Genomic DNA, 25,996 nt, shown 5'->3' on the forward strand with positions numbered 1-25,996 from the left:
CATGCTACTACCCTTCAGGCAGTTGGGTAGAATTTGAAGGATAATCCAACCTCAAGGGTATTTTTTAAAAAAAGTCACATCCACGTAGGACACCAGATTTGTTCTGTCGACCCTCTTCATCCTCGTTTAGAGTAAACACCCCCCCCCTCCCATTACTTTCCAGGGACTAGGTCGCTGTCCCTTTAAGATCCAGGTTTCCCTTTCTGCTCCCCATCACAACACCAGCGACACGTGCCTCCCCACGTGCTTCCAACGCCTTTCTCCCCCTCCTGCCGCCTTCCTATTGGTCAAAACTGGGTCAGGCTCCTCCCACCGTCTCTCCTCCCATTGGTCAAATCTAGGTCAGAGCCCCACCTGCCCCATGGCAGACGCACATGACAGAAAAAGCTGCGGGGGGGGGAGAGAGAGCGCAATGTTTGCAAATCTCACGCTCTCGGGCGGCTGGTTGGTGGAGAAGGGCTCGCGAAGCCCCGCCCACTTTCTCTGCCTGGCCCCTCCTCCTTTGTGGCAAAAGGAGGGGCGAATTCGGAAATAGTTGCGAAGTGCTTGTTGATGAAAGTAACGAGCGATTTTTTGCAATTTTGTATCTGCATTTATCGGTCTATTGCACGCGTCTTAAGCTCAAATGCATTGGTTCCTTTCTGGGGGAAGCCTGCATAGGACTCCGGAACAGATCGGGATCCGCTTTCGGTTTCTCCTCCTCATTATAACGGGGACCTGGCAGAGAAGCAGGTGCGAAAATCTCGGATTCCCTTCAGTGCCCGCCCGAGAAGACCCCCCTCGTTGGAGATCTAGCCTTGCTTTTTTTCCCAGTGCTTCTAGGATTTAGCCGGAGGAGGAAAAGGCGAGTTGATCCACCGCCGCCGTTTAGAGGGAGCAGGATCTGTTAGTGAAGGGATCACACCGCCGAGTCTTTTTCTCTTTTTTTTTTTGAGAGAGAGAGAGAGAGACAGGAAAGGCTAAAAAGCTTCGGGGAACAACCTCCCAAGGGTCATTTTCCGCCAAAATTTTTTTTAATAATAATCCATTTTTGAAAAATTCTCGAGTTAGAGAATCGATTCCCTTCGTTTCCTGATCATCCTTCATTATTGTTTTCCTGGTTTTTGGTTTTTGGTTTAAATTAAATCTCTCTCTTCCTCCCCCCACCCCCACCCCCCCCCCAAAAAACCAGCCCCCTTATCTCCCGCAAAGGAATATTTCTAACCGATCTTCTGCGAAGATCCTTCTTGGTGCCGACTGGTTGCTAAATTTGGAGCGGGGCAAAGCGGGGGCCGTCGCCTGCGCCCTGGAGGCTTGTTTCGAGGCTGGTGGTGGAAGGAGAACGAGAGAGGAAAGAGGGGTGGGTTGCAGGCGGGAAAGAAATATTTTTTTTGTGGGGGGGGGGGGAAATCATCCAGATCCTGAAATTTCTTTCCCCTCCTGAGAATCGTCGGTGGATTTATATATATATATATATATATATATATATATATATATATATATATATATATATATATATATATATATATATATATATATATATATATATATCTTTATTTCTAAAGTCGGGACAGTTTGCTGGAGATCGTCGAAGGGAAAGGAAAAAACCCGCCGTCGGCGGTGGGCATCTCCTGGAGTTAGCTGCTGCTCCCGTCGTCGCAACCTTCATCATGGCCCAGAGCAGTCCGGCACCCAGTCTCATGTCGCCGCCTCCTCTGGCGATCGGCGGCCCCAGTTCCACCATGGTCAGTCTCAAGAGCCTTCTGCAAGGACCGGTCAAGAGTCCTGAACGCCGAGGGGCCAAGGATCTGGGCTCGTGTGAGTGATTTTCCCCCGCCCCCACCCAGCCAACCCCCACTCCCCTGCAACATGCCAGGTCTAAACCAACATTTGTGCTCCCAACCACGCAAAACATTTGCTACTTTCCAACTGCTTCACCAGTTCACAGTGGAGGGATTTGATTTGATTTGATTTGATTTGTTTAGAAATTGCTAAAGCAATTTTTTTGTGTTTGTGGACTATCATCTGCCATCTATCAATCAGCATTCTAGCTAGCTAGCTACTCTATGGTATCTGCCCATCTGTCATTATCTACATCTACTCTGTGCTATCTATCTATCACCTCTCTTATCTATCTCTCATCTACCTATCTCATCTACCTACCAGGTACGTAGTTGCTAGGAATCAAAAACAACTTTGGTGCCACATCATCCATCAACTATATATAGCATTGCTGCTAGTTCCATTTTACAGTTTAGGAACCAAGAGGGAACGAGCCGCCCTCGAGAGAGAGAAAAAGATTAGCCATATTTGCAGAGCATATTTTCCGGTTATGAACCAAATCATGGTTTATTCAACCCATTTTTTTTATGGGCTTGTTCCACTTAACTGAGCCATGAACCTGATATGGCTGGCCAGTTTGCACCACCCCTTAGATATATTATGTTAGGCTGGTTTGTGAGTCAGTGTGCAGAATTAAAGTGAAGGCCTCCTCTGCGCCATTATCATTTTTTTCACCCATCACTTGAAACTTGCAAAACCTTTCCCAGGTATTTCGTTTTAATACTCCAAAGTGTTTTCTGCCTAGCTTGCCGGAGACATGCCAATGTCATAACCTGGATGCAGTTTAAAATAATTAGGTATCTTATGCCGTATTAAAGATAAATGGTGTCAGGTTTTTGTGGGCTCTGTGTGTATGTTCCACACATACACACACACACCCTGTAATAAATATCCTTGCAGTTGTCACTCCATCTTGTTCATTTTTCCTCCTAACTACAGTTGTTTTCCAATCTGCCTGTTCCTTTGGGATTCTTTGCAACATTGGATTGCCTTTTCCATCCCCAACCTGGCCAATCTCTTTTAAAGTAACCGGAAGACACCATTGCTGAAAGGCTTCCTAGCTGTAGCTTTCTGCTTGCTTTCACTTCTACCTTTTCTGCCATCTGGATTTGGGAAGAGGAGGGGGGAGAAGAGGAGCAGAGGGAGTGTTGCCATTAATGCGGTGTCCTCATTTCAACCTGCCACTTTTACTTCCCCTTTTTGTTCTGTTTCCTGTACCGTGAATTGCAAGAAGGAGGTTTGTTTTCAGGGAAGATTCTTTTTCAAGAAATGGCTTATAAGAGCTCCTGTGCCTTCCATGTGCATAGAAGATGCGCCCCTTCTTTTAATGTTGATGGGATCATCATTGTAATGAAGCGCTGGGAGCGGGGGTGGGGGAGTGTTCTCTCATGGGTTTTGGCTGGGAGGGGCTTAAGAACTGAGGATTCCACAGGAGAGCAAAGTCCCCGTAAAGAGGATCCAGTATAGTAGGTGGAGTTAGACCCAGAGCACTTCTGGGTTGTCCTCCTCAAAGCTGGCACCCTTCTGCTGGAGTGGACTGCAGCAGTGGTTGGAGGGGGAAAGTGGGAGTTGTAGTCCGACCCATATGTAAGATGCTTGCTTCTGGAAGGCTTTGGCCCAGACTTAGTGGAACCAGGATTTTTAAAGATCGGGACCGGGGGGGGGGGGGGGGGGGGAGAGAGGAATTTCCAAGCGTAAAAGCTTAATCCTTTTCCCCGTTCCCTGTGATGACATTTTTAAGAAGCACTTGCCATGTCTGCCGTTGCGGTTCCTTCCTTTTTAAGTGGATTTTTGGAATTCTAGTGTTTTGTTATCCAGTTCCTCTAAATACGTCCGCCTCAGTGCCTCAAGATGCAGCACTATTGTAGAGGGTTTATTATTATTATTATTATTATTATTATTATTATTATTATTATTATTATTATTATTATTATTATTATTATTATTATTATTATTATGGAAGGCTGGGGAGGGGTATCAGGTTTTCAGGTGGGGAAATGGCTGTCATAGTCTCCTTGCAGGAGGGGGCCAAGAGAAGGTGAGCAGTGAGATCCCGGATTTCTGAGCTGGGAGGGGATCCTCTTTAAGACCCTCCCAGAGAGAAGGTTTGGGGAGCCAGGACTCTTGGGGTTTTGCTGCTGGAGAGATGCCAACTCGTCAGGGTTTTCCAGGGTGATCCATCAAGGGGTGTTTCTGTACATGCGCGTGCATACACACACATACACACACATCTGCTGGTTGGCAGCAGTAAATCCCTTAAAGCTGCACACAGCTCAGCCACGGGACACAGCAGGAGGGAATGAAACGTGCCGGCGTGGAGCTTCGCCCCAGGAAACAATCCTTAAGACTTTTCACACGAGCCAACAGACAATGGGCGGGCAAGGGGTGGTGGGGTGGCAGCAGCCGGGATATTGTGAGGAAATCAGGACACTTCCCAGGGTCAGAAAACCCCTCCCTGGCAAGTAGAAAGAAGGGGGGAGGAAAACAAGTGTGTGTGTGTGTGTGTGTGGAGGGGAGCGCCTGCTCTCCACAAGCTGGCATTTATATTCTAGTTAGCAGTCAGGATGAGAGGTGGACAGATGAATGCAGACGGTGGGGTATCTCGGCATTGTGACCATGATGTGGGGATGGGCAGCTGGTAAGCCTGATCAAGGTTTGAAGAGCGGCTCCAGGGTGCCAGTTGGATCCCTCAGCCTACTTGGGCAGAATCTTCTATGGGCTCTGCCCCACCCCCGCCCCCCACCCTTGCGCTTTAGTCCTTATTTAATCTTTATTTTCCTCCTTGCTCCGTGACCCTCATTAAGACAAAATCCTTGACTAAAGAGAGGAGACAGTTGTGTGTTTTAAGCCCCCCCCACTTCCCCCAAGTCCAGTGCCTGCGTTGGGAGACATATTCCTTCACGTGCACCTCCTCACTCCCCTCCCCCTGGATTTCGGGAGCCGATGCTAACCTTGACCATCCGTATCAACGTTCAAGGGTTGTTGCTGTTGTTGTTGTTTCGTTCTGCCATGTGCATGTTGCTTTGGAGAGCATTCATGCCCCCATTTTCTCCGTGTAGTGTGCGTTCGCTTGCCTGCTTGCTGGGGGCTCGGTTTGCTGCTGATGACTCCAACCACTGGGAAGGCTGGTTGTGTTTGGAGGTTTGATTGTTTTCATCTGGTTTAGGTTATGACTGCAGTGAGCTGGCTGAGCCTGGGTTCAAAATAACAAGAACAAAAATAAAAATAAAAATTTTGTGGTTGTTCCCTCTGCTTGGCGCCACAGCCTGAATACTGAGCACTAACTATTTCCCAGCTCTGTTTCATTATATTCCTTTCAGCATCTGATCCCCAAATATCCTGAGTCACATTAGTTACAAAGTAGTATCTGACCTGGTTTGTGGGTGAGAGTATGGTATTACATGGAACCCAGGCTAGGATTACCAGATGGTTCTGTTGACTACGGCACATAAGTCACACATGCCTAGGAATAATGCAGGTTAAATATATTGTGTGAATTCAGCCTTGTATTCTGAAACAGTTTTCATGCCTGCAATAGCTAGTGGGGCAGAATTAGAAAACAGGGCTCACATGCTGAGGTCTAACTTTAGGTATTACATTAAATTGGCCGTGGGGGGGGAAGGGAATTTATGGAACATTTGGGGGGACTGAGGTAGCAGTTTAGAAGGTAATTTTGGTGTCACACAGTGCTTAAGAGCCAGGACTAAAGGCAAAGGAGGAATGGAGACAAAATATTTATCATTTTTATTTTTCCCACTGTATCGTTCCCCATATTTTAAATAATATCAGCAGTATTGTTTCAGTATCCTGCTCTTTGCCATTATTTATCCTCCATAGGCATGTTATCCTTGCAGCACCCTTGCTGAGGTAGTTCATTATTCCCATTTTACAGATAGGGAAAACTAAGGCTTAAAAAAATGGCCACGGACTGCTCCAAGGAGTCCCGTGACTGGGTCAAGATTTCATCCAGCAGTTCATAAAATGGCAGTTTCAGGTAGTCGCCTGGGTGGATCCAGGCACTGGAAGGAGAGAGGATGGAGCAGGAGAAGGAGGGAGGGAGGGAGGAGCGAAAATATTCCGGGATCAATCTGTGTGGGGCATCTCTTCACAATTGGGAATTGTATGTGGGTTTAATCTAGTCATGGGGCGTTGGGACTGACTCGCCCAGTTTCGGGGCGCCAGGCTGGTGTCGCCACAGCCCATCAGCTGGGCCTGGACTTCTCTTCCACGTGTGCAGGCAGCGTAAGAGTTCAGGTATGGAGCACCACTCCCAGGCCTGACTGAACCTCGTGGTGTGGGTTGGGTACCTGTAAAGCAGACAACCACCTGAGCTTCCAGCGGCCTGGCGATTTGGGGAGGGAGCGCAGACAGCCCAGGTGCAGTGGCGAGAGGGTGCAGGGGTGTGTATGTGTGTGTTTGTAGGTAGGTAGTAGGACTCGTGTCAAGGAGATTTGAAGAAATGCTTATATCCTCTCCCACTCACCTCCTGGCACTTTCCTCTGTTTTAGCCCACTCATGAATAATAATCTCTGCCGTCTGCTGTAAACAAACTGGGGCAATAGAAAAGGGCAGTGCGCATGTGGTGGTAGGGAAATGGATCCCTCTTGCCCCAGATTTAGGCACTAGGCAGGAGCAGATTCAATCCTATCTGAACCTAAGCCAGTTGATTCAGGGGCTAGACGGCTATCCCAGGCAGAAAATCCTGCTTTTGCCATACGGTCTCCCCAGATTAATGGTCTGGGTTGTGTGTCTGTATAAAGTCACTGAGAAATTAGTTCCCTTGAAAGGCCAGCTAGCTGTTTCTCTGAAAAGAGCCACCTTCCCAGCTTGTCTGGGCTTCAGGCTGGCAGGCTGGCAAGGGGGCAGCAAAGGAACAGGAGCTCCGATGAAGCCGATCAGATATGGCTGAACGCAGCAGGGGTCAGCTGGGGTAAAGCTGTGCTTGTATTTTGCTGGTGAACAACAGGCAGGCCTCTGGGGCGGAGAAAGTGAAGGATAGGTCCTGGGCAAATTTCAGCAGTTTTACACTACAGATATCAGCGATTGCATTTTACAGCCTCAGTGATCTAGCTTGTCCTTGCTTCTCAGCCCTTGAATTAACCACGTCCGTAAGATCACAACCATTTTAATGAAACGTTTCCAGAGTGGAACTTCCTTGCTGCCAAATATTTAAAAAGCTAAACAAAAACATGATTGTGATCCAGCTCAATCAGATACGTGTTCAAGTCTGCAGTGTAAAAAAAATCAAAAAAAATATCTCAGAGCAATCATGCAAATCCTGAGGAAGATTGGCACAGTTGCAGAAAGATAAGAGGGAAGATTTTGCATCCTTCGTTTGTTACTAGGGGGGGGTGCAGAATCTTTCTGATCTGAAACCTTTTTCCATTTTTAGTTTGAAGCAGTTGCTTCAAGGGTGAAGCAGGCTGTTTTGATCATTCGGGATCGTTCCAAATTCAGAACAGAACTGATTGAAACAACATGAGAGAAGCAGGCAGTTTTGAACCCAAAAAAGACTTTCACATTCCACGTTCAAAAACAGGTCAAATTTTTAAGATACCAGCTGCTGATGAACCCAGTGGAAACTTCGTTTTGAGTTTGCATCAAGCCACCAAGGAGATCAGAGGTAGAACGTGGGACAGCCTTATCTACAGCAAACAGTAGTGATGGCAGAATATCAACATGTGCCTGGTGACACCATCACACAGCTGCCACCCCTTATGTGTTTGCATCCTGACATCTGATGCAAGGGTGTAAGTTATGGTGTTTGTGTGGTGACTTCCTCTGCTTATTTTTTCCCCCTCATTTGTCCGTTTCCCCCTCCTGCAGAGACTCATACATATGGGATTATTATTTTGCATAACCACTTTAAAAAGCTTGGGATTGGGACTCTCGGGGGGGGGGGGGGGGGTATATGGTGTGCCTCTGATTTGATTGGTCCCTGGAAAGCATCAACATCAACAGCTTTTAGGATATGTGGACTTCAGCTCCCAGATTTTGTCAGCCAGTATGCCTCTTAAGGTTGAGAAGCACTACTGTACAATTAAAATAGTTTCCAACAAAGCCTTAATTATAGAATGCAGTGAGTAGGTGGTTTCAATCTAGGTAGAGTAAATGGTACATGGTGGATACTTCAATTAAAACTGCCAAAATTGTTGATCTAGAAACATTCTTGGCTATCCACGAACTACCTGCCTGCGTGCAGGTGAACATCAGGAGAAACCTGAAAACAGTGAAAGGATAAGAAAGCCAAATAACTGAGAAGTGTTGGGTTTCTCTTTGTGGCCCCTCAAGGAGAAGCTGGAAGGCCATCTGTACAGGAACCTTTAAATCTGGTCTCTGCACTGAACAGGCAGATAGATGGCCTAAATCAGGGGTCTTCAAACTTGGCCCTTTTATGACTTGTGGACTTCAACTCCCAGAATTCCTCAGTCAGGCACGCTGGCTGAGGAATTCTGGGAGTTGAAGTCCACAAGTCATAAAAGGGCCAAGTTTGAAGATCCCTGGCCTAAATTAATCTTTCCACATCTTATATTCTAACATCAAGCCAACTTTTTCTTCCTCTAAAATAACGGAGTCCCCGAGGCACCTGTAAAACCTTTGCTGTGCAGTTATGGTGACTTTACAGGTCTCTCCACAGCACACTTTAATCCCTGTAAGTAACTTGATGGTGCAGCCATCCCTTTCATTCAAACAGAGCTGTGCTAAGTGTAATTCACTTAACGTGCAAATTATAATGACTTAACTGCTAATTAGTTTTCTTTTTTTTTATATTGCATTCCAGACAACAAATTCATCTTGACTTTGTTTACTGAATAATGTTGCTCTGAGGAGGCTAGGCATGATAAGGAAAATTTGGCACTCTGAAGCCTTCAGTTGTATACAGGTAGTCCTTACTTTATGACCATAATTGGGACTGGAACTTCCATTGCTAAGTGGGCAGTTATTAAGTGAATCATGCCTGATTTAATGACCTTTTTTTCCTGCTGTTGTTAAGCGAATCTCGTTTCCCCCATTGACTTTGCTTGTCAAAAGCCCCTTGGGAAGATTGCAAATGGTGACCACATGACCCCAGAATGCTGCAACTATTGTAAATATACTGCTCAAAAAAATAAAGGGAACACAAGATAAGACATCCTACTATTAAATACAGTACATTGTGTTGTTTAAGTGTTCCCTTTATTTTTTTGAGCAGTATACATGCAAGTTGCCAAGTGCCTGAATTTTGATCATGTAACCACTGCGACTGTCGTAAGTGTGAAGACCAGTTGTAAGTCACCTTTTTCAGCGTTCTTATATGCTTGAACAGTCCTTAAACGGTTGTAAATCAAGGACTACCTGTATCGCCGTTTTCAGACATTCAGGTTAGAGAACTATAAATAGAATTGGAGCTAAACATTTTTAACATTCTGGAGTTGGAAGATAATGAAGCTTAATGTTGTCTGGATTAACTTTTGGTTTGGGAAAATCCCTTATCATTGCTAAAGGAATTTTGTATTCCCTTTGAATTGTACTTTCCTTTAAATCAGGGATGGGGAACAATGGCCATTTTATGGCTTGTGGACTTCAGCTCCCAGAATTCCTGAGCCAGCCATGCTTACATATATGTAGCTGTAATTTATATTCATTCATTATTTTCCCCTTTCCTCTTCACATTATGTCTTTCTTTTTTAATTATAAGCTGCTTTGGCCAGATATGGCCCTTGTCCCTTTACAAGTACAAAGTAGTCAGACACTTAAGCTGTAACGTGTGGCATATTGGGGAAACAATTTTTTATTTATTTACAGCTCTTCTTATCCAAGTCCACTTTGTTGCTAAAAGACTTTTATGTATGACTTTGGTACAAGCTTTGCAGTTTCCTTAAGCATCCACTGCAGCTTTATCACCTTCAGCCTTCTCCTCACAGCGTGAACAAATTCTGGTCTAATTTTCCAGATTCTGACTTGCCAATTAATTGCCTGTCTTATTTTTGATCGCATTTCAGTAGATTCCTATTCTTAGATCATACACATTCCACTAATCTTGTACTTTAACCTGCGTCTCTCCCTTTTGCTCTCCCCTGCTGCTTTTGTTCCACTGCAGGTGTGATCAAAGACAAGGAGCGTAAGATGGAGGACGATCTGAGCGTCTCAAGACCTGGGCACTGTGCATATCTGGGGTCCCTCCTGTGGGAACGCACCTTGCCCTACAATGAGATTGAATACGTCGACTTGGATGAATTTTTGCTGGAAAATGGTTTGCCCCCAAGTCCAGCCCATCAGTCGTATTCCCCAGGCAGCCAGCCCACCGCCTCGCCTTCCAGCGGGGTAGTGGTAGATCTTAGTCGGCCGGCTTCTTGCGCGTCATCATCTTCGATCTGTTCTTCATCTGGTGAAGGTCTAGTCGGCAGCGATTATGACCAAAACTGCAGCAAAACAGGTAAATTTGGCTGTACATTGGGCAAGAGGATGGTGTAGGGCAGGGGTAGGCAACCTCAGCTCTTTTATGACTCATGGACTTCAACTCCCAAAATTCCTGAGTCTGACTCAGGAATTCTGGGAGTTGAAGTCCATGAGTCATAAAAGAGCCGAGGTTGCCTACCCCTGGTGTAGGGGGAAAAAAGATGAAAACAGAGTGATTGGCTCCTGTGGTTCTCCTGCTTTTGGGATGAGATTTGTAAGAGAACTGCAAGAATCTCCTTTTAACTGTTTCCCAAAGTCTGTTTTTGCTATAGAAGAGAATATTTGTAATTCACGGTTGAACTATGGGGTCCTTGTTGCTTCCAGAGCTTGGTGTTTCTTGCAGACCTTTCATTACCCAACTAGGTAACATTTGCACTGATGGTGTTACCTAGTTAGGTAATGAAACGTCTGCAAGAAACCCCCAAGGACCCCACAGTCTGTTTTTTCCCCCTCAGCTTTCACACATTTTAGATGTCACACCCAGCACACACTAATTGTAGGCCTAAAACCACAGATGCTCACACAAATATGTGTTGGTAATATTATGAAAACACCCTTGTAAACCTAGGGTGCAAATTCCAAGTTGCATTGCTATATGCTTTGTTTTGTTTTCCTTCTGCAGTGCCTCAGTGACAGAAATGGGAACTATGGCCTCTTTATGACTTGTAGACTTCAACTCCCAGAATTCCTGAGCCAGCATGGTTGCCTCAGGAATTCTGGAAGTTGAAGTCCACAAGTCGTAAAAGGGCCATAGTTCCCCACCCCCTGCTCTTTGGGATAGGAAGAAAGCATAATTTAAACATGCTCTTTGAACTTGTAAAGGGCAAAAGTCATATTGTAATTTATTTTTTGTTTAAAGGCACAAAATCTTGGGGATGTGCCACAGGCTACACATGGATGCATATAACAAAATATTTTTCATACAAAAATAGATTGTGGAAGCTGTGATTTGCAATGAAAGAGCAGCAAAAGAGAAGAGTTTTCTCCCTGTTAAGACAATTTTTCTGTTCTGAATCATTCCTTCCCAGCTGCTTTTCCTCCTGTGGCTAAATCTGTCTGAAGAGAAAAGGGACTTGGTGCTCTGAGCAGAGAATGGTGCTCCAGATCTCAGTTTTAATGCCTCATTTTAACCCTTGTGCTGAGTGAACTCTTTTATATCCTGTTTGACCAATCCTTACTTTAAAAAGAGCCCTAACTAACATTATTGCAAATAATATTTATTCTTGGATTAACATCTGCAAAAAGACCAAAAGGTGTTGTTTTTTCTTCAAAAGGCAATTGGATTGTTTTTTCCTTGAGGAGGAAGAAGAAAGTTTTGCTTCTCATCCAAGAAGCTTTATCAGTTCTGATGGCAGGGAGATAGATAGGTGATGACAGTTGAGAATGGATGGTGGAGAGAAGATGGGAGGAAAGGTTCTGATAGGAGGTGGGGGCAGGGCAATGGAAGGTTAGGTTCATCAGAACTGATGAAGCTTCTTGGATGAGAAGTGAAACATTTTCTTTCTTTCTTTCTTTCTTTCTTTCTTTCTTTCTTTTTCTTTCTTTCTTTCTTTCTTTCTTTCTTTCTTTCTTTCTTTCTTTCTTTCTTTCTTTCTTTCTTTCTTTCTCTCTTTCTCTTTCTCTTTCTCTTTCTCTTTTTCTTTCTTTCTTTCTCTTTCTTTCTTTCTTTCTTTCTTTCTTTCTTTCTTTCTTTCTTTCTTTCTTTCTTTCTTCCTTCCTTCCTTCCTTCCTTCCTTCCTTCCTTCCTTCCTTTCTTCTTCTCCTCCTCCTCCTCTTCCTCCTCCTTCATCTTCTCAAGGAAAAAAACAATTCAGTTGCCTTTTGAAGGGAAAAAAACAAGCACCTTTGAGACAAGTATGATCTGGATTGACTGAGAATCTCCGTAGATATCTACAAAAAGACTATTCTTTTGGTGGGGAGGTGATTAAAAAAAATTATTTTAGCACCCTCACTGGGTTAGAGCAGGGAAGGCAGGCGGTTTCAAGTACCTGCCTAATTGTGGCCAGGATTGTCAGTTTCATCTCCTCCTAATTGCAAATAGTTTTCAGTCCCACCTTTTGGTTGTGGTGGCAGCGACAGCCTTCTGCTGGCTGCTGGAAAGTCCAGCCTCTCATTCCTACCCTGATTTTCACTTGCCACATGCAAACTGATACACAAAGAATTGTGCATTGCTAGCACACACACCATGCACCTAGGAAGGAACGTTATTTTTAATCCTATCCTGATTTGTATAGGAATTCTTTTCTCTACCTGTTGAAAGTTTTAGAATTGCAGTGAAGTTTTAAGCTATTTTTTATTGTGGAGAGGACCAGAAAAGAGATTTTATGGACTAATCTAGAGGCAACTGAAGATGCAGTGTTCTGATAATAAGCATACCCTGACTTGATCAAAAGTTCACTGCAATCTTCATAAATGTGTGGACTTCAGCTTCCAGAATTCCCAGTCAGGTAATTTTAATTAAAGATATTGCAAGGGATTCTGGGAGATGTAGTCCATACAGCTAGAGGTACACCTGTTGAGGTTTGATCCAATGGATGAAAATTCTATGTTATAATAGAATTGATGTATTAAAAGAATACATAGAAAGGGATGGAGACAACTTACAGCAGTAAAAACATTGCAGATGAATGTATATACTCGGCTTTATTATTACTTTAACAGTCTCATAGGCTCCGGGGACTTCTGAGAAGTTAAGTGTTGTATTCAACCCCCATGTTGAAGACAATTACTTCTAAACTTCCATGTCTTTGGATTTGCACAACATACTATGTTTTGTTAGTTTTAACCTCGTTTGGGGCTTTGGAGGAAGGATTAGCACATTTCACAAGTCCAGCCTGTTTGCATAGTTTATGGTTCAGCAACATCAGAAAATGGATTAATTCAGTAATCAAATTCACAGCATTGTGCAAAACCCAGCTCAGAGTGATAATAATATTGTTTTTAGACTTCATTTCTGAGTGAGCCTTGTTCTGATTCCCAATAGAAAGGTGGGCTGTGTGGATTTTTAAGAAACAGAATAATAAGAAGTTTGATCCACCAGGTTTGATTCCGAATATTGCTTTTCTGCTTCCATTTCGAAGTGTGATTGTGCAAAGGTTGGGGGAAAAGAGGAAGTTTACAGAACTTTGGTTGGGAATCTGGTGCTTGCTGGTTATGGTGAAAAATATTGGGAGAGCAGATTAGTGAAGGTGAATTGATTCCATCCACAATGTTTGGGACTCCTTGGAGAATATGCAATACGGGATTGCATTCTGCAGCAGTGTTTATTTATTTATTTATTTATTTTATCACATTTGTATACCGCCCTTTCCCTGAGGACTCAGGGCGGTTTACAGGGAATTAAAAATCAAAACATACAAAAGTTAAAAACCAGTTAAAAAATATTAAATTCACCCTGTACACTTAAAAACCCCAGTTAAAATTTTCTCCTCAGCCTGGGCCCGGGAGCTCAAAGAGCCAGGTCTTCAGGCCCCGGCGGAATGATCGGAGGTCGGGGGCAGTCCTCAGCTCCACTGGCAGCTGGTTCCAGAGGGCAGGCGCTCCCACTGAGAAGGCCCTATCCCTGGGTGTCACCCGCCGGCAATCTCTCACCGGCGGAACCCTGAGCAGACCCTCCCTGTGGGAGCGCACTGGGCGAAGGGCGTTTGATGCCGGCAGCAGGTGTTCCCTCAAATAACCCGGACCCAGGCCATGTAGGGCTTTATAGGTGGAGCACCACTGATCTAAGAATAACTCCAGAGCAGTGTCTCTCAACCTCAGCAACTTTTAAGCTGTGTGGACTTCAATTCCCAGAATTCCTTCAATTCCCAACATAACTGACTGGGGAATTCTGGGAATTGAAGTCCACACAGCTTAAAAGTTGCTGAGGTTGAGAGACACTGCTCTGGAGTTATTCTTAGATCAGTGGTGCTCCAGATTGACTCGCATATCAGTAATGATTTAATCACATCAAACAGTGTAATCAGTACTGTGTTAAGTTGATGTCCAAGATGATGCAGGTTTTGAAGTGAATTTGTAATTCCTATATTTGATAAATGTATATGGTCCCTCTCAAACTTTAAGACTTGATGGTACATCAGCCTTCCCTCCCTCTACATCCTATAAAGTTTCTCCCCAACTATGATCCTTCACTTTCTCTAACTTGGTTAACTCACTATTAATTGGAACACTCAGCATTCCTGAATGCTCCATCTCTTCCTTTTAAGACATAAGCTGGATTCCCACAACACACTAAAGCTCCATGAAGTTAGGTGGCCCAGCATGGAAAGACAATCCAGCCATCAACCAGGCCATCGCATTATGCCATAACGTTTTAATTGTTTCAGCACGCTGTGTGAAATGGACACAGGAATTGTTTTATTAATCCAGATCTATTGATCAGTGAATCTAAGAGCACTGCCAACACTTTTCTCTTTTACTTAAATCTAAAGAAAATAACTGGAGCTCTTATATTTGGAGGGTGGGGTATATAAGCCAAAACATTAAATATAAATTGCCTCCCCCTCTCTAGATGTTCTTGCATTTAAGTCACCCCTTCCTCTAAAAACTCTATAGGGTCCTTTGTGCTCTCTGAGCTTGGTGGGTTGTTTTTTTTTGCAGATCTTTCATTACCAAACTAGACAACATCATTAGCGCACTGATGAAGTTACCTAGTTTGGCAATGAAACGTCTGCAAGAAAATCACCAAGCTCAGAGAGCATCAAAGACCGCCAGTGACTGCAAAATATTATCTTGATATTTACCCTGTACTACCCACCCACCCCCAATCCATTCCCCCTACCCTCCCACCCTTTCTCATTGCTTCATCAGCTCTTGTCAGCATTTCTGGATACCAATAGCCTCCATTTAAAAACAGAAAAACCTCCCCTTCGCACAATCACTGGGGATCCTAGATGTAAGGCCTTTCCTCCCCTCCACCTATAAGAGGATGAAGCTTCCCCCTTTCCTGAACATCAGGGGTGGGTCTCCCCCTCCCCACCTTAAGGAGGAGGCCTGAAGCCCCCCTCCCTCCCTCCCTCCCTGTGCATGTTTGAATGTGTGTCCACGTGTCCCGGAGTGGAGACTTGGCCCTAGCGTGCCGGGAGGCTGCGGGGAATCCCGTGTTCCTGGCGTGCCAGAGGCCCTGTGTCAGCCACGCCCGCTTGGAAAGGCCCAGTCTCGTGTCTGTGCATGGAGCCTCCTGCTTTCGCTCACGTTTCTCACCCTGCCTCTGCGAACACACGTCGCTCGGCTGGGCTCTGCGCTCATCGCTCCTTCCTCGGCGCAGGGCGGGGCGAAGCGGGCACGTGGGGCTGCGGTGTGAGGCAGGCGGGCAGGGCCTCTCCAGGGGTGCCTTGTGTGGCTCTCCCAGCAGGCAGGTTCCCACGAGGGGCCAGCAGCAGCGGGGGGGGGGGGGTGAGGGGGTGCTGGTGGTTGCAAAGCCAGGCAGATTAGCCCTGGGGCTCTCCGAAAGAAGGGAGGCGGGTGGAGCTAATCAAGCAAGGGCTGTCATTTGGGGTCTCCAAGGGGGAGGAGATTAGGAGGGATGACTGGCAGATGTCAGGGGGAGGGGGAGGGGGAGAGGGGGTTGTGGGAAGGGAGGGTACCTGGGTTCTCCAACCAACAGGCACGAGCACCGGGGTTCCTCCACAGAAAACGGCTCCGTTGCAGCAGAAGGCAAAAGGGGACAGCAACGATCTTGGTTTGCTTAAGAAGAAAAAGCTTTCATGCTGGCAGTGAAAAACGTTGGCTAGAACAGGAAATGGAGGTTAAGTGGCAAAGCCGGCTTTTTGGATCCAGGATGAATCTTCAGCAGCTGATTTAGTTCCAGGTTGTTGGTGGGGAGCATTAGAAAAGGGCAGGTTATAATGTATGGAGGGGATGTTGCTTTGTGACTTAGCATTTTAAGCTCACTTTCTTAAGTCCTAAATCTTGAGGGAGGAGGGACCAGGAAATTTGGAGTTAGAAGCACAGAGGGGGAGGGGGCTGTTCCAGGTTTAAAGGTAAAGGTTCCCCCCCCCCCCCGCACATGCGTGCTAGTCTGCTAGTCGTTAGGGGAGGGTTAAAGGTTAGGAGGACTGTCAGAGTATATTGAGTCCCTGTTTTCTGGCAATTCTGCTCTCATTTTCCATTGCACAGGCGTGTTTTAGCATCGCACAACTCCAGGCTGTCTCTGGTTCTGCCAGCCGCAAAATGACTTTCTCCTTCCCTGCCCCGTTTTTCCCAGGCAGGGTAACTTAATAAACTTTTAAAGCAGCGTTTTTTTCCTCCTCAACACCTTTTAAGAAGTGTGGAATTCTGGGGGTTGCGAGTCCACACTTCTTAAAAGTTGCTGAGATTTGAGACACGCTCTTTTAATTCAACCGTCCCTTGATTTGCAGTTGCCAGAACACGTTTGCCCCTATGCCCCTTCTCTGGCTGTTTCTTAAGCCCCTGTCAGACATGGGGTGCTCCAGAAAATCCACCTTTACTTCAATGGGGTTGGAGTGCTGCTTAACCTGCATAAATTTCCCAGCCCCTCTGCATGCCTTTAATCCTCAGGAAGACTTAAATGTACTGGGTTATCAAGAGACGTAACTGTGTGTCCCTGTTGCTCTCCACAATATCAGTCAATCCCTTTCTTGAAGAGTTGAGGTGCACCGGGAAGCAAAAGGGGTGGTTGGAGGGTAGTAGGTTATGAGCAGATACTTTTGTTGGTGCTTTTCTGTCACCTGCCTTCCTCCTTAACTTGCCTCAGGTCCTATCACGCCAGTGTCCCGAAGCACACCCAGCCCGGTAGACCCGGAGGCTGTGGAGGTCCTCATGAACTTTGACCCTGACCCTGCTGATTTGGCACTGTCCAGCATTCCAGGCCACGAGACCTTTGACCCTCGCAAGCATCGGTTCTCAGAAGAGGAGCTTAAGCCCCAGCCGATCATGAAAAAGGCCCGGAAAATACAGGTTCCTGATGAACAGAAGGTGAGCTGGGAACGAAGATAGGGCCACCGCTTGGGGTTCGGAGACTTCTCGCTTTCGTATTCCCATCCTCCTTAACCTGGTTGAAATAGCTTGGATGTTTCTTTAAGGAAGGGAGTATAGTATTCAGATCAAGAGAGAGCAAAGTTACTCACAAACCAAGCAATAAAAGCAAGATCATAAACTGTTTTATGTATTAATTGCGCATATAACAAATACTTGGGCTGTGCGTTGATTGAAAATGATTTGTTGTTGTTAGCTGCAAAGTCGTGTCCGACCCATCGTGACCCCATGGACAACGTTCCTCCAGGCCTCCCTGTCCTCTACCATCTTCTGGAGTCCATTTAAGCTCACGCCTACTGCTTCAGTGACTCCATCCAGCCACCTCATTCTCTGTTGTCCCCTTCTTCTCTTGCCCTCCACCTTTCCCAGCATTAGGCTCTTCTCCATTGAGTCTTTCCTTCTCATTAGGTGGCCAAAGTATTTGAGTTTCAACTTCAGGATCTGGCCTTCTAAAGAGCAGTCAGGGTTGATCTCCTCTAGGACTGACCGGTTTGATCGCCTTGCAGTCCAAGGGACTCGCAGGAGTCTTCTCCAGCACCATAGTTCAAAGGCCTCAATTCTTTGGCACTCAGCCTCTTTTATGGGCCAACTTTCACAGCCATACATTGCAACTGGGAAGACCATAGCCTTGATTTAGGAGGAGGGTTTTAGATCTAGCGCAAGCCCAGCCTTTCTCTGCTGTTCTTTAAACTAGTTATATTTAGTCCCCCTCTTATGACAGTTTATTTAACAACAGTTTGAAGGTATAATGGCCTTGGGGAAGAAAATGACTTAAACTGGTCTTTGAAGTTTTGACCTTCGTATCACTCTTATGGTCACAATGATCACAATTTGGGGCTTGGCAACCAGCTTGCATTTATGAGTGTTGCAGCAGCAGCAGCAGCAGCAGCGTCTTGCAGTCACGTGATCTTGATTTGCAACCTTCCCAGTGAGCTTCTGACAGGCAAAGCTAGTTGGGGAAGTTGGATTTGCTTAACGACCGTGGGATTCATTCAGTGACCATGTGATTCACTTAATGATCACAGTAAAAAAAAAGAATCTGGTCACTTAACGACTCATTTAGTAACTGGATCGCTGAGTGACCAGAATTTTGGTCCCAGTTGTGAATGTTAAGTCAAAGATTGCCTGTGTGACCTGTTTCAGGCTAAAAAGAAAATGCATGGTTCAGTGAAGAGTAGAGAGGTGCTCTGCTCATGTTAGGTCTGCGTATTTTTAAAATGCCCATGGCCCTAAGCACAGGGAGAGGAAAATGGGAAACCTAGGCCTTCTCCCTCAATTTTTTCTTCTTCACAACAGTGAGGCTAAAAATAGGAATCCGTCTCAGGGAAGCTTTATGGTGGAGTGAGGATTTTAACTCCCATCTTCCTAGTCCTATCCCTCCATCGTAATGGCTTTATAATGGGGGGGGGGGGAAATGATACCAAAAGAAGGAGAATATTTACAAGTGGTCAAACACCTTGAAGCAGGGGTCCCCAACCCCCAGGCCACGGACTGGTACTGGTGTGTGGCCTGTTTGGAACCGTGGAAACAGTAGGCAAACGAGGAAAGCTTCATCTGTGCATGCACAGGATCTAGGTTGCATGTGAAACCATCACCCTCTCCTACCACCCACCCCCCACTCCCCCAGTCCATGGAAAAATTGTCTTCCACAAAACCAGTCCCTGGTAGCAGAAAGGTTGGGGACAGCTGCCGTGAAGGATTTCACTTATTATTCATTTGGTTGCTTTTCCCTACCTATGATGCATATCCTTTGACTCTCAGAATGCCTTCGTTAGCCTTCGTTTCTTTATTGATTTATATATCCCACCCTCGTTCAGAAGACCTAGGGCGGTTTTATGTCCCTTGCTAAGAATTCTGAGTTGAATCTCGCACATCTGCAGGGGGTGTTGAAGAAAGATGCATTGGATATTTAGTGCTATCGAGTCCAAATTCCCTGCTCAGTGCAGGAAACCAGATTAAGGCTTCTTCAGAGGAGGGGTTTCCAGCTTCTGCTTGAATGCATGTGTGAAGGAGAACACGCCACCTCCAGGCACCATGTTCTACTGCCAAAGTAGTTCTACTCTTCTTAAATGTTTGTTTCTCATCTACAAAGCCTTCTTGTAATGCAAACCCTTTATTCCATGTTCTGCCATTCTGGTCATGCATGACATCCTCGAAAGTATTTCTATAGGGCTGTCCTAGCCCCACTGTGCCCTGTTCTTCCATTCCATCTTTATAGAACTTTGTTTCTTGTCCCAGGATCATGTTCATTGATCTTTTCCAAACCAGTTGGTTTGGTTTCACTGTCTTCTTCAAGTGCAATGCCCTTGAAGAATGGCTGCAAATTTGACTGGGGAATCTGACCTGTGTAGGATGTAGTGAAACTATTAGTTGTGTAATCTGAAAATAATCCTCCTTGGCATTCCCATAATCTACCAGGAAGTTACAATCAAATAAGTAAAATAAATTTAGAAAAGCTTGATCTTGAAGTCGCCATCTTGACTTTTGGGTAATTATTGCATTGTTTTCAGGGTGCTTATAGATCGATTGCTTTATGATCCCTAGGTCTCAGTGCTAGACTGACAGGTTTGTGACTTAGTACTCTAGTCTAGAATAGGGGTCCCCAACCCCTGGTCTGTGGACCGGTACCGGGCCACCGCATGCCAGCAACCGGTCTTCACAAACAAGCAAAGCCCCCATCTGCGAGATGCAGGCAGCACACAAAACCATGCACCCTCCGGGCCACGGAAAAAAAAAACTCTCCACGGAACTGGTCCCTGGTGCCCAAAAGGTACCTCTGCTCTAGAATGCTATTCATCTGGCTCTAGAGATTGAAACCCATTCGAAGTAAAGAAGCATTCTCGTCTAAACATGTGTAATATTTGGTTACAGAGTGGAAAAGGTGCTACTGGATCTAATACAGGTGTATTCAGAACTTTTCCTGAGCTGGGAGATGTGTTTGAGTTAGGAAGATAAGTGACAAGGAGCTCAGGTAAAAGAATCGAGGAGCTGCCCACAGTGAGAGCAAGTAACACCTGCTCTGAAACACGTTTTCTGCTTTTGAGCCAAATACTGCAGGCTACAGGTGTTCCTCAACTTATGACTGGTAGCTTGGCAATTTTTCAAAGTTACAATGGACCCCCCTCAAAAGGTTCTTAGAACCCGCTTCCAACACCCCCCCTGCCCCCCCTGCATGGTCAAATGATCTGAGCACTTGGGAACTGGCTCATATTTCTGGGTGTGTACAGTGTGCTGCAGTCACACGACCACAATTTATTGGTTTTGGCAACAAACGCGACCCATTGGGTACAGTTGCATTCACTTAGCAACCGTGGCCATTTAGTTAGTGACTTCAGTGTTTGCTTCACGACCACCACAAAAAAGGGTTATGGAATCAGGCATGGTCCTTTGGTGACCTGCTTAGCAGCCTGCAAGATTTACGACTGTGACTCTGGGCACAATTATGGTTGTAAGTTGAGGACTATCTGTAATTCCTTACTGTACTTCAGTCCTGTTCATTCATTTCCACTTCTCAGATTAGAGGAGATGGAGTCACAATGGAAGTTGAATAGATCTGGTTTTTTATTCTTCGTTACCTGTTGGCATTTTGCCATTTTTGCTTACCTGCTTAATTTACCAAATCCTCTTCTTTTTATTCTGTATTTATCTAAAAAAAGATTCTTATTTATTATTTCTAGCATCCTTCATCTATTCTTTCAGTTCTATTTCCTGGCCCTTTTTCTAGTATTCTGGGCTACCTGCCTATAATGTTTCATTTTTGTTTTTCAAATGTTCGCTAAACTTTTCCTCTGCTCTTTGAAGGAGAATGTTGTCAAGAAGGCAAATCAGGAAGCTTTGCAGAGTTTCCGGCAGATATTGGAGTAATTAAACTCCCCATCAGTACCACTTCACACTTCTTGGCAAAATCTGGCAGCTCATTTGGGAAGGCACCATCCGTTCCTCCTTAAGTGGGCAAACAGCGGCAGGCACCGCCACCAATACTGATTTGGTGTTTATTAAAATAAGTAAAGGTAAAGGTTCCCCTGCACATGCGTGCTAGTCGTTTCCGACTCTAGGGGCCGGTGCTCATCTCCGTTTCAAAGCCGAAGAGCCAGCGCTTGTCCGAGGACGTCTCCGTGGTCATGTGGCCGGCATGACTAGACGCCAAAGGCGCACGGAACGCTGTTACCTTCCCACCGTGGCGGTCCCTATTCTTCTACTTGCATTTTTACATGCTTTCAAACTGCTAGGTTGGCAGAAGCTGGGACGAGTAACAGGCGCTCACTCTGTTACGCGGCACTCGGGATTCGACCCGCCAAACTGCCGACCTTCTGATCGACAGGCTCAGCGTCCTAACCCACTGAGCCACCGCGTCCCTTAGTTTATTAAAATACTGACCCATAAATAAAAATAAAAGAATGTACATGATCCTAAACCTCTCTCTCTTCTCTCTCTTTTCTTGGCATGGATGGACTGCCTTGTTGTCTGGCACCACTGAAAATGTGTAGAACAATTCCCAGAATTCCCTAGCCAATTTGAAAAACATCAGGACCCACTGTTTCTGGTAGGAGAGGGGTCATCTTTAGAGAGTCACCCGAAGGTGCACTGTTAACAGTAGGCAGGGCCAGGATGAAAATGGAGATTGGTTTTAACTTTGCTCAGTTAACAACTCCCATGTACAGGTAGTCCTTGACTTACAGCAGTTCGTTTTGTGACCATTCAAAGTTACAGTGGCACAGAAAAAAAATTAGTGACTTATGCCCATTTTTCACAGTTAACGACCTTTGCAGCATCCCCATGATCATGTGATCAGAATTCCGACGCTTGCCAACTGGTTGATATTTATGAACATTGCTGTGTCCTGGGATCATGTGATCCCCTTTTGTGATCTTCTGACAAGCAAAGTCGATGGGCAAAGAGATTCACTGAACAATTGGGTTTAAAGAGTATTTGTGATTAAAAACAAAATACAGGTAGCCCTCAACTTATGACCACAACTGAGCCCCAAATTTCCGTTGTTAAGTGAGACATTTGTTAGGTGGGTTTTGCTCCATTTTACCACCTTTCTTGCCAAAGTTGTTAAGTGAATCACTGCAGTAGACTTTGGCTTAGAAGTTAGAGTTTTTGCTTATGTAAATTGCTTGTGCCAATCCTATCGTCCCTGGTTAATATGACAGCAATCCTATGTTCATGTAAAATAAAACCACATGATGGTTTAATATGATGGCTGTATAAGCTCAACTTGACAGGGCCTTAGTTAGTTCCCACAGTACAATGAATCACAAAGACACACTAGCAAAAGGAAAGAACCAGATAGCTTCCCCCAGGGACTTTTTGAGTAGCTGGCATCATACAGCACACTATCTAAAGCTAAATTGTATTTTACTTATCTACTAGGGCTGAAATTTGGGGTATCTGTACAAAGTCATGAAGCTGAAGGCCATATTCAGATTTCTCTCAATTTAATTAATTAATTTATACCCCATCTTTGTTATTTTTATAAATAACACAAGGTGACAATCACAATACTCCTTTCTCTTCCTATTTTCCCCACAACAACCCTGCGAGGGGGGCTGGGCATTCAGAGAGAGAGAGAGAGAGAGGAGAGAGAGAGAGAGAGAGGGAGAGAATCTCATGCCTAAAACAGGATTAGAATTCACAGCCTCCTGCTGATTGGCCCAAAATCATCCAATGGGATTTCATAGCTAAGGCGAGACTAGAACTCACAGTTGCCTGGTTTCTAGCCTGATGCCTTAACCACCAGACCAAACTAATTTATTCAAAACGAGTGAATATTTGTATCAAAAATGGGAAATCCAGAGTGGGTGCACTTACTATAGCTATCAGTCTTTTTTTTAAAGGAGCCTGCCATCAACAAGGTCAGCAAGAGAGACTGTCCCAGATTTCCCACTTTAGATCCAAACACTTAAAACCCTCTGCCAACTGCATGGGCCTAATGCAGGGGTAGGCAACCTTGGCTCTTTTATGACTCGTGGACTTCAACTCCCAGAATTCCTCAGCCAGCCATGCTGAGGGGAAGGGAGAGGTTTCCATGCTGAACCATGCTGGCTCAGGAATTCTGGGAGTTGAAGTCCACGAGTCATAAAAGAGCCAAGGTTGCCTACCCCTGCGTTAGGCCCATGCAGCTGGCAGAGGGTTGGGGATGCCTGGTCTCCTTTCCTAGGATTGTTCGCCTCATAAAAGTAAAACAGTGCATTTGTATCCTTTCAATCCCCTCTAATATGGGAAACAAAAAATTGAGGAGGAGAATATATAAGAATAGCAGAATACTATTAACCTTCCTTTTAATGGCATCATGGTGTCTGTCCAGTTCTTCCCTTCCCCTAAGAAAGCCAGATTTTTGTGCATTTTGCTCCAGTTATATCAATCTCTCCATCTGCTTGTAGCCCAAGTCATAGAAACGAATTGGCTGGAGCTGAAATAACTGTACCTAGGCTCTGAAATCAAGTGAGGGAAGGCCAATTGATTTATTGACTCTTAAATGGGACCAAGTCTGAATCCACTTCAGTGGATGGGTGCCTGTTGCTAAAAAATTTTTGTGGGCCTACTGGAATGTGGCGGTCTTCCGTGACCTTCATAGAACTTTGAGCTCACGGGGAAAGTATTCACACAGATATTACTGTAAGTGTTGGATGATGAGGCTCTGAAAGTTCAGTTATCCGGATACAAAAGATGGTGTGTTTAATGTTTTAAGAGTTAAATCTTTGCAGCTATCTAAAGGTCTTTCCTTTTGGTAGATGGTTGCATTTACAGCCTTCGCTTGCCAGATTCAAATCCTGCTTGGGACAATTTGCTTTTTCCTGGATCATCCAAAGTCAACTAAGAACTGTCTCCTACCTGGGCAAGCCAAACCTTCCTTAGATTTCAAATCACTCGTTCACAGTGATGGTTTGTGGTTGAATGGGGATTTGACCATGAGTCTCCTTAGCCTGGAAGATGAAACCATCCAGGGATATGGCCATTGGTATTCATGTACAGTGTATTGCTTCTTGAGAGCACAAATATCACCCTGAATTGGACAGTCAACTGTTGTCAAGTCCGTGTAGGAACTGCCTGTGAACATTTAAGTTGCGCAGACCCTTGTGGACAATGGTTAGAATTACCTAGTGTGCAATGCTTATGTGACACTTTCTTTGACATGCCACTTTTTTCTTCTTTCCCTCCCCTTGACCCCCCCACCTTTTTTTTACATGTTGCACCAGGATGAAAAATATTGGAACAGGCGGTACAAGAACAATGAGGCAGCAAAACGCTCAAGAGATGCTCGCCGCCTGAAAGAGAATCAAATCACAGTTCGGGCGGCTTTCTTGGAGAAGGAGAATGCGGTCCTTCGCCAAGAAGTGGCCAATATCCGCCAGGAACTAACCCGCTACCGCAGCATTCTCTCTAAATATGAATCTCAGCACGGCACCTTGTAAAATCCACAGCAGGGCGCTATGCTCTTCTCCAAAATCCCGCCACCGAGGTGGAAGGGCCACCCTGGTTTTTCAACCCAGACCCCCTGTCTTCCCGAACCGGGCAAACAAATAATCCAACGACAAGATGTTTGGAATGAGGGAAAGGTCTGCGTTGAGCACTTTCCATCTGCAGGGACTAACCATGGTTCTGGGTGCACAAAGGAGAGTTCCTGGGTGGGCATGGCCTGCCCCTCACCCAGAACAGGACAGCAGCCAAGATGTTGAACTGGGCATCGTAGATACCTGGAAGACACAAGGGCTCTGTAGCACGTTGGAAGATGTATTGCACACACAAACACGCACGTTGTCTCTACACCTGTATCTTAGGGTTTGGCTTGCGGATGAACTCTCAATCCAAAGGGCAGTTCAGTCAGAGACCATCACGTCTGCAAACCACTGTCTGTGTGGCATTTGGACGGGACTTGGATATGGATGACCGAAGAGCTCTTTAGGTAAATCTCAGTGCCTAAGCTCGGTCACACAGAAATAGATTTTTCAGCAGATGATTGCACACGGTTTAACCCTTTCTCATTTCATCCACCGACTCTGGAGTTGCGATTAAGGGACAGGCAAACCAGTTACAAAAGTGGATGTGATATCCAGGTTTTCTGGGCTCATCCCTACCCCAATAAACCACTATGACTTTACAATGCCCCTCTCGAGGAAGCCTCAAAGTCTTGGACACCCTGAATGGAAAATCCTTTCTTTTGAGATCAGTAAACATCAGGACTCTTCTGTCTATAGAATGCCAAATTAAATCAAACGGGTTGCTCACTCATTTTATTTCCACACTTGGCCGAAGGGGACTTTACATCTGATGGCAAAGCTAGGGGTTTAGTTTAATTGTTAAAATTACATTATTCTCTGTTTTTTAGTTAAAAAAGGCAAGTGACTGCATCTGTTTCCTCCTAGCCCTCCCCAGTGTAGTGTCATGTGTACAGAAATGATAAAACACGAGACCTCATTTGTGTCCCTTCTAAATATGAAATCTATATAAATACACACACACACACACACTATATATATGTGTGTGTGTGTATGTGTGTGTGTGTGTGTGTGTGTGTGTGTGTGTGTATAAGGTAAAGGTTCCCCTGCACATGCGTGCTAGTTGTTTCCAACTCTAGGGGCCGGTGCTCATCTCCGTTTCAAAGCCGAAGAGCCAGCGCTTGTCCGAGGACGTCTCCGTGGTCATGTGGCCGGCATGACTAGACGCCAAAGGCTCATGGAACGCTGTTACCTTCCCACCGTAGTGGTCTCTATTTTTCTACTTGCATTTTTTACGT

At 45.3% G+C, this 25,996-nt stretch overlaps 1 protein-coding gene across 3 annotated transcripts; it reads left to right on the forward strand.

Annotated features, from left to right (window-relative positions):
* Positions 1-615: 615 nt before the first annotated feature.
* On the forward strand, positions 616-25,677 carry LOC308675959 (D site-binding protein-like). 3 transcript variants are annotated; one of them, XM_081341640.1, is made up of 5 exons: positions 616-732; positions 1,545-1,797; positions 9,902-10,237; positions 16,976-17,196; positions 24,459-25,677. In XM_081341640.1, exons 2-5 carry the CDS (start codon positions 1,650-1,652, stop codon positions 24,672-24,674), a joined length of 921 nt encoding a protein of 306 aa, XP_081197766.1. In that variant the 5' UTR covers positions 616-732; positions 1,545-1,649; the 3' UTR covers positions 24,675-25,677. The 3 variants fall into 3 exon arrangements, with proteins under 3 accessions (XP_081197766.1, XP_081197767.1, XP_081197768.1); XM_081341641.1 differs by lacking the exons at positions 616-732; positions 1,545-1,797 and adding an exon at positions 4,413-4,459; XM_081341642.1 differs by lacking the exons at positions 616-732; positions 1,545-1,797 and adding an exon at positions 7,396-7,571.
* Positions 25,678-25,996: the final 319 nt, after the last annotated feature.

The sequence above is a fragment of the Vipera berus genome, assembly GCF_964194415.1.
Source record: "Vipera berus genome assembly, chromosome: W".
Taxonomy (NCBI): Eukaryota; Metazoa; Chordata; class Lepidosauria; order Squamata; family Viperidae; genus Vipera; species Vipera berus.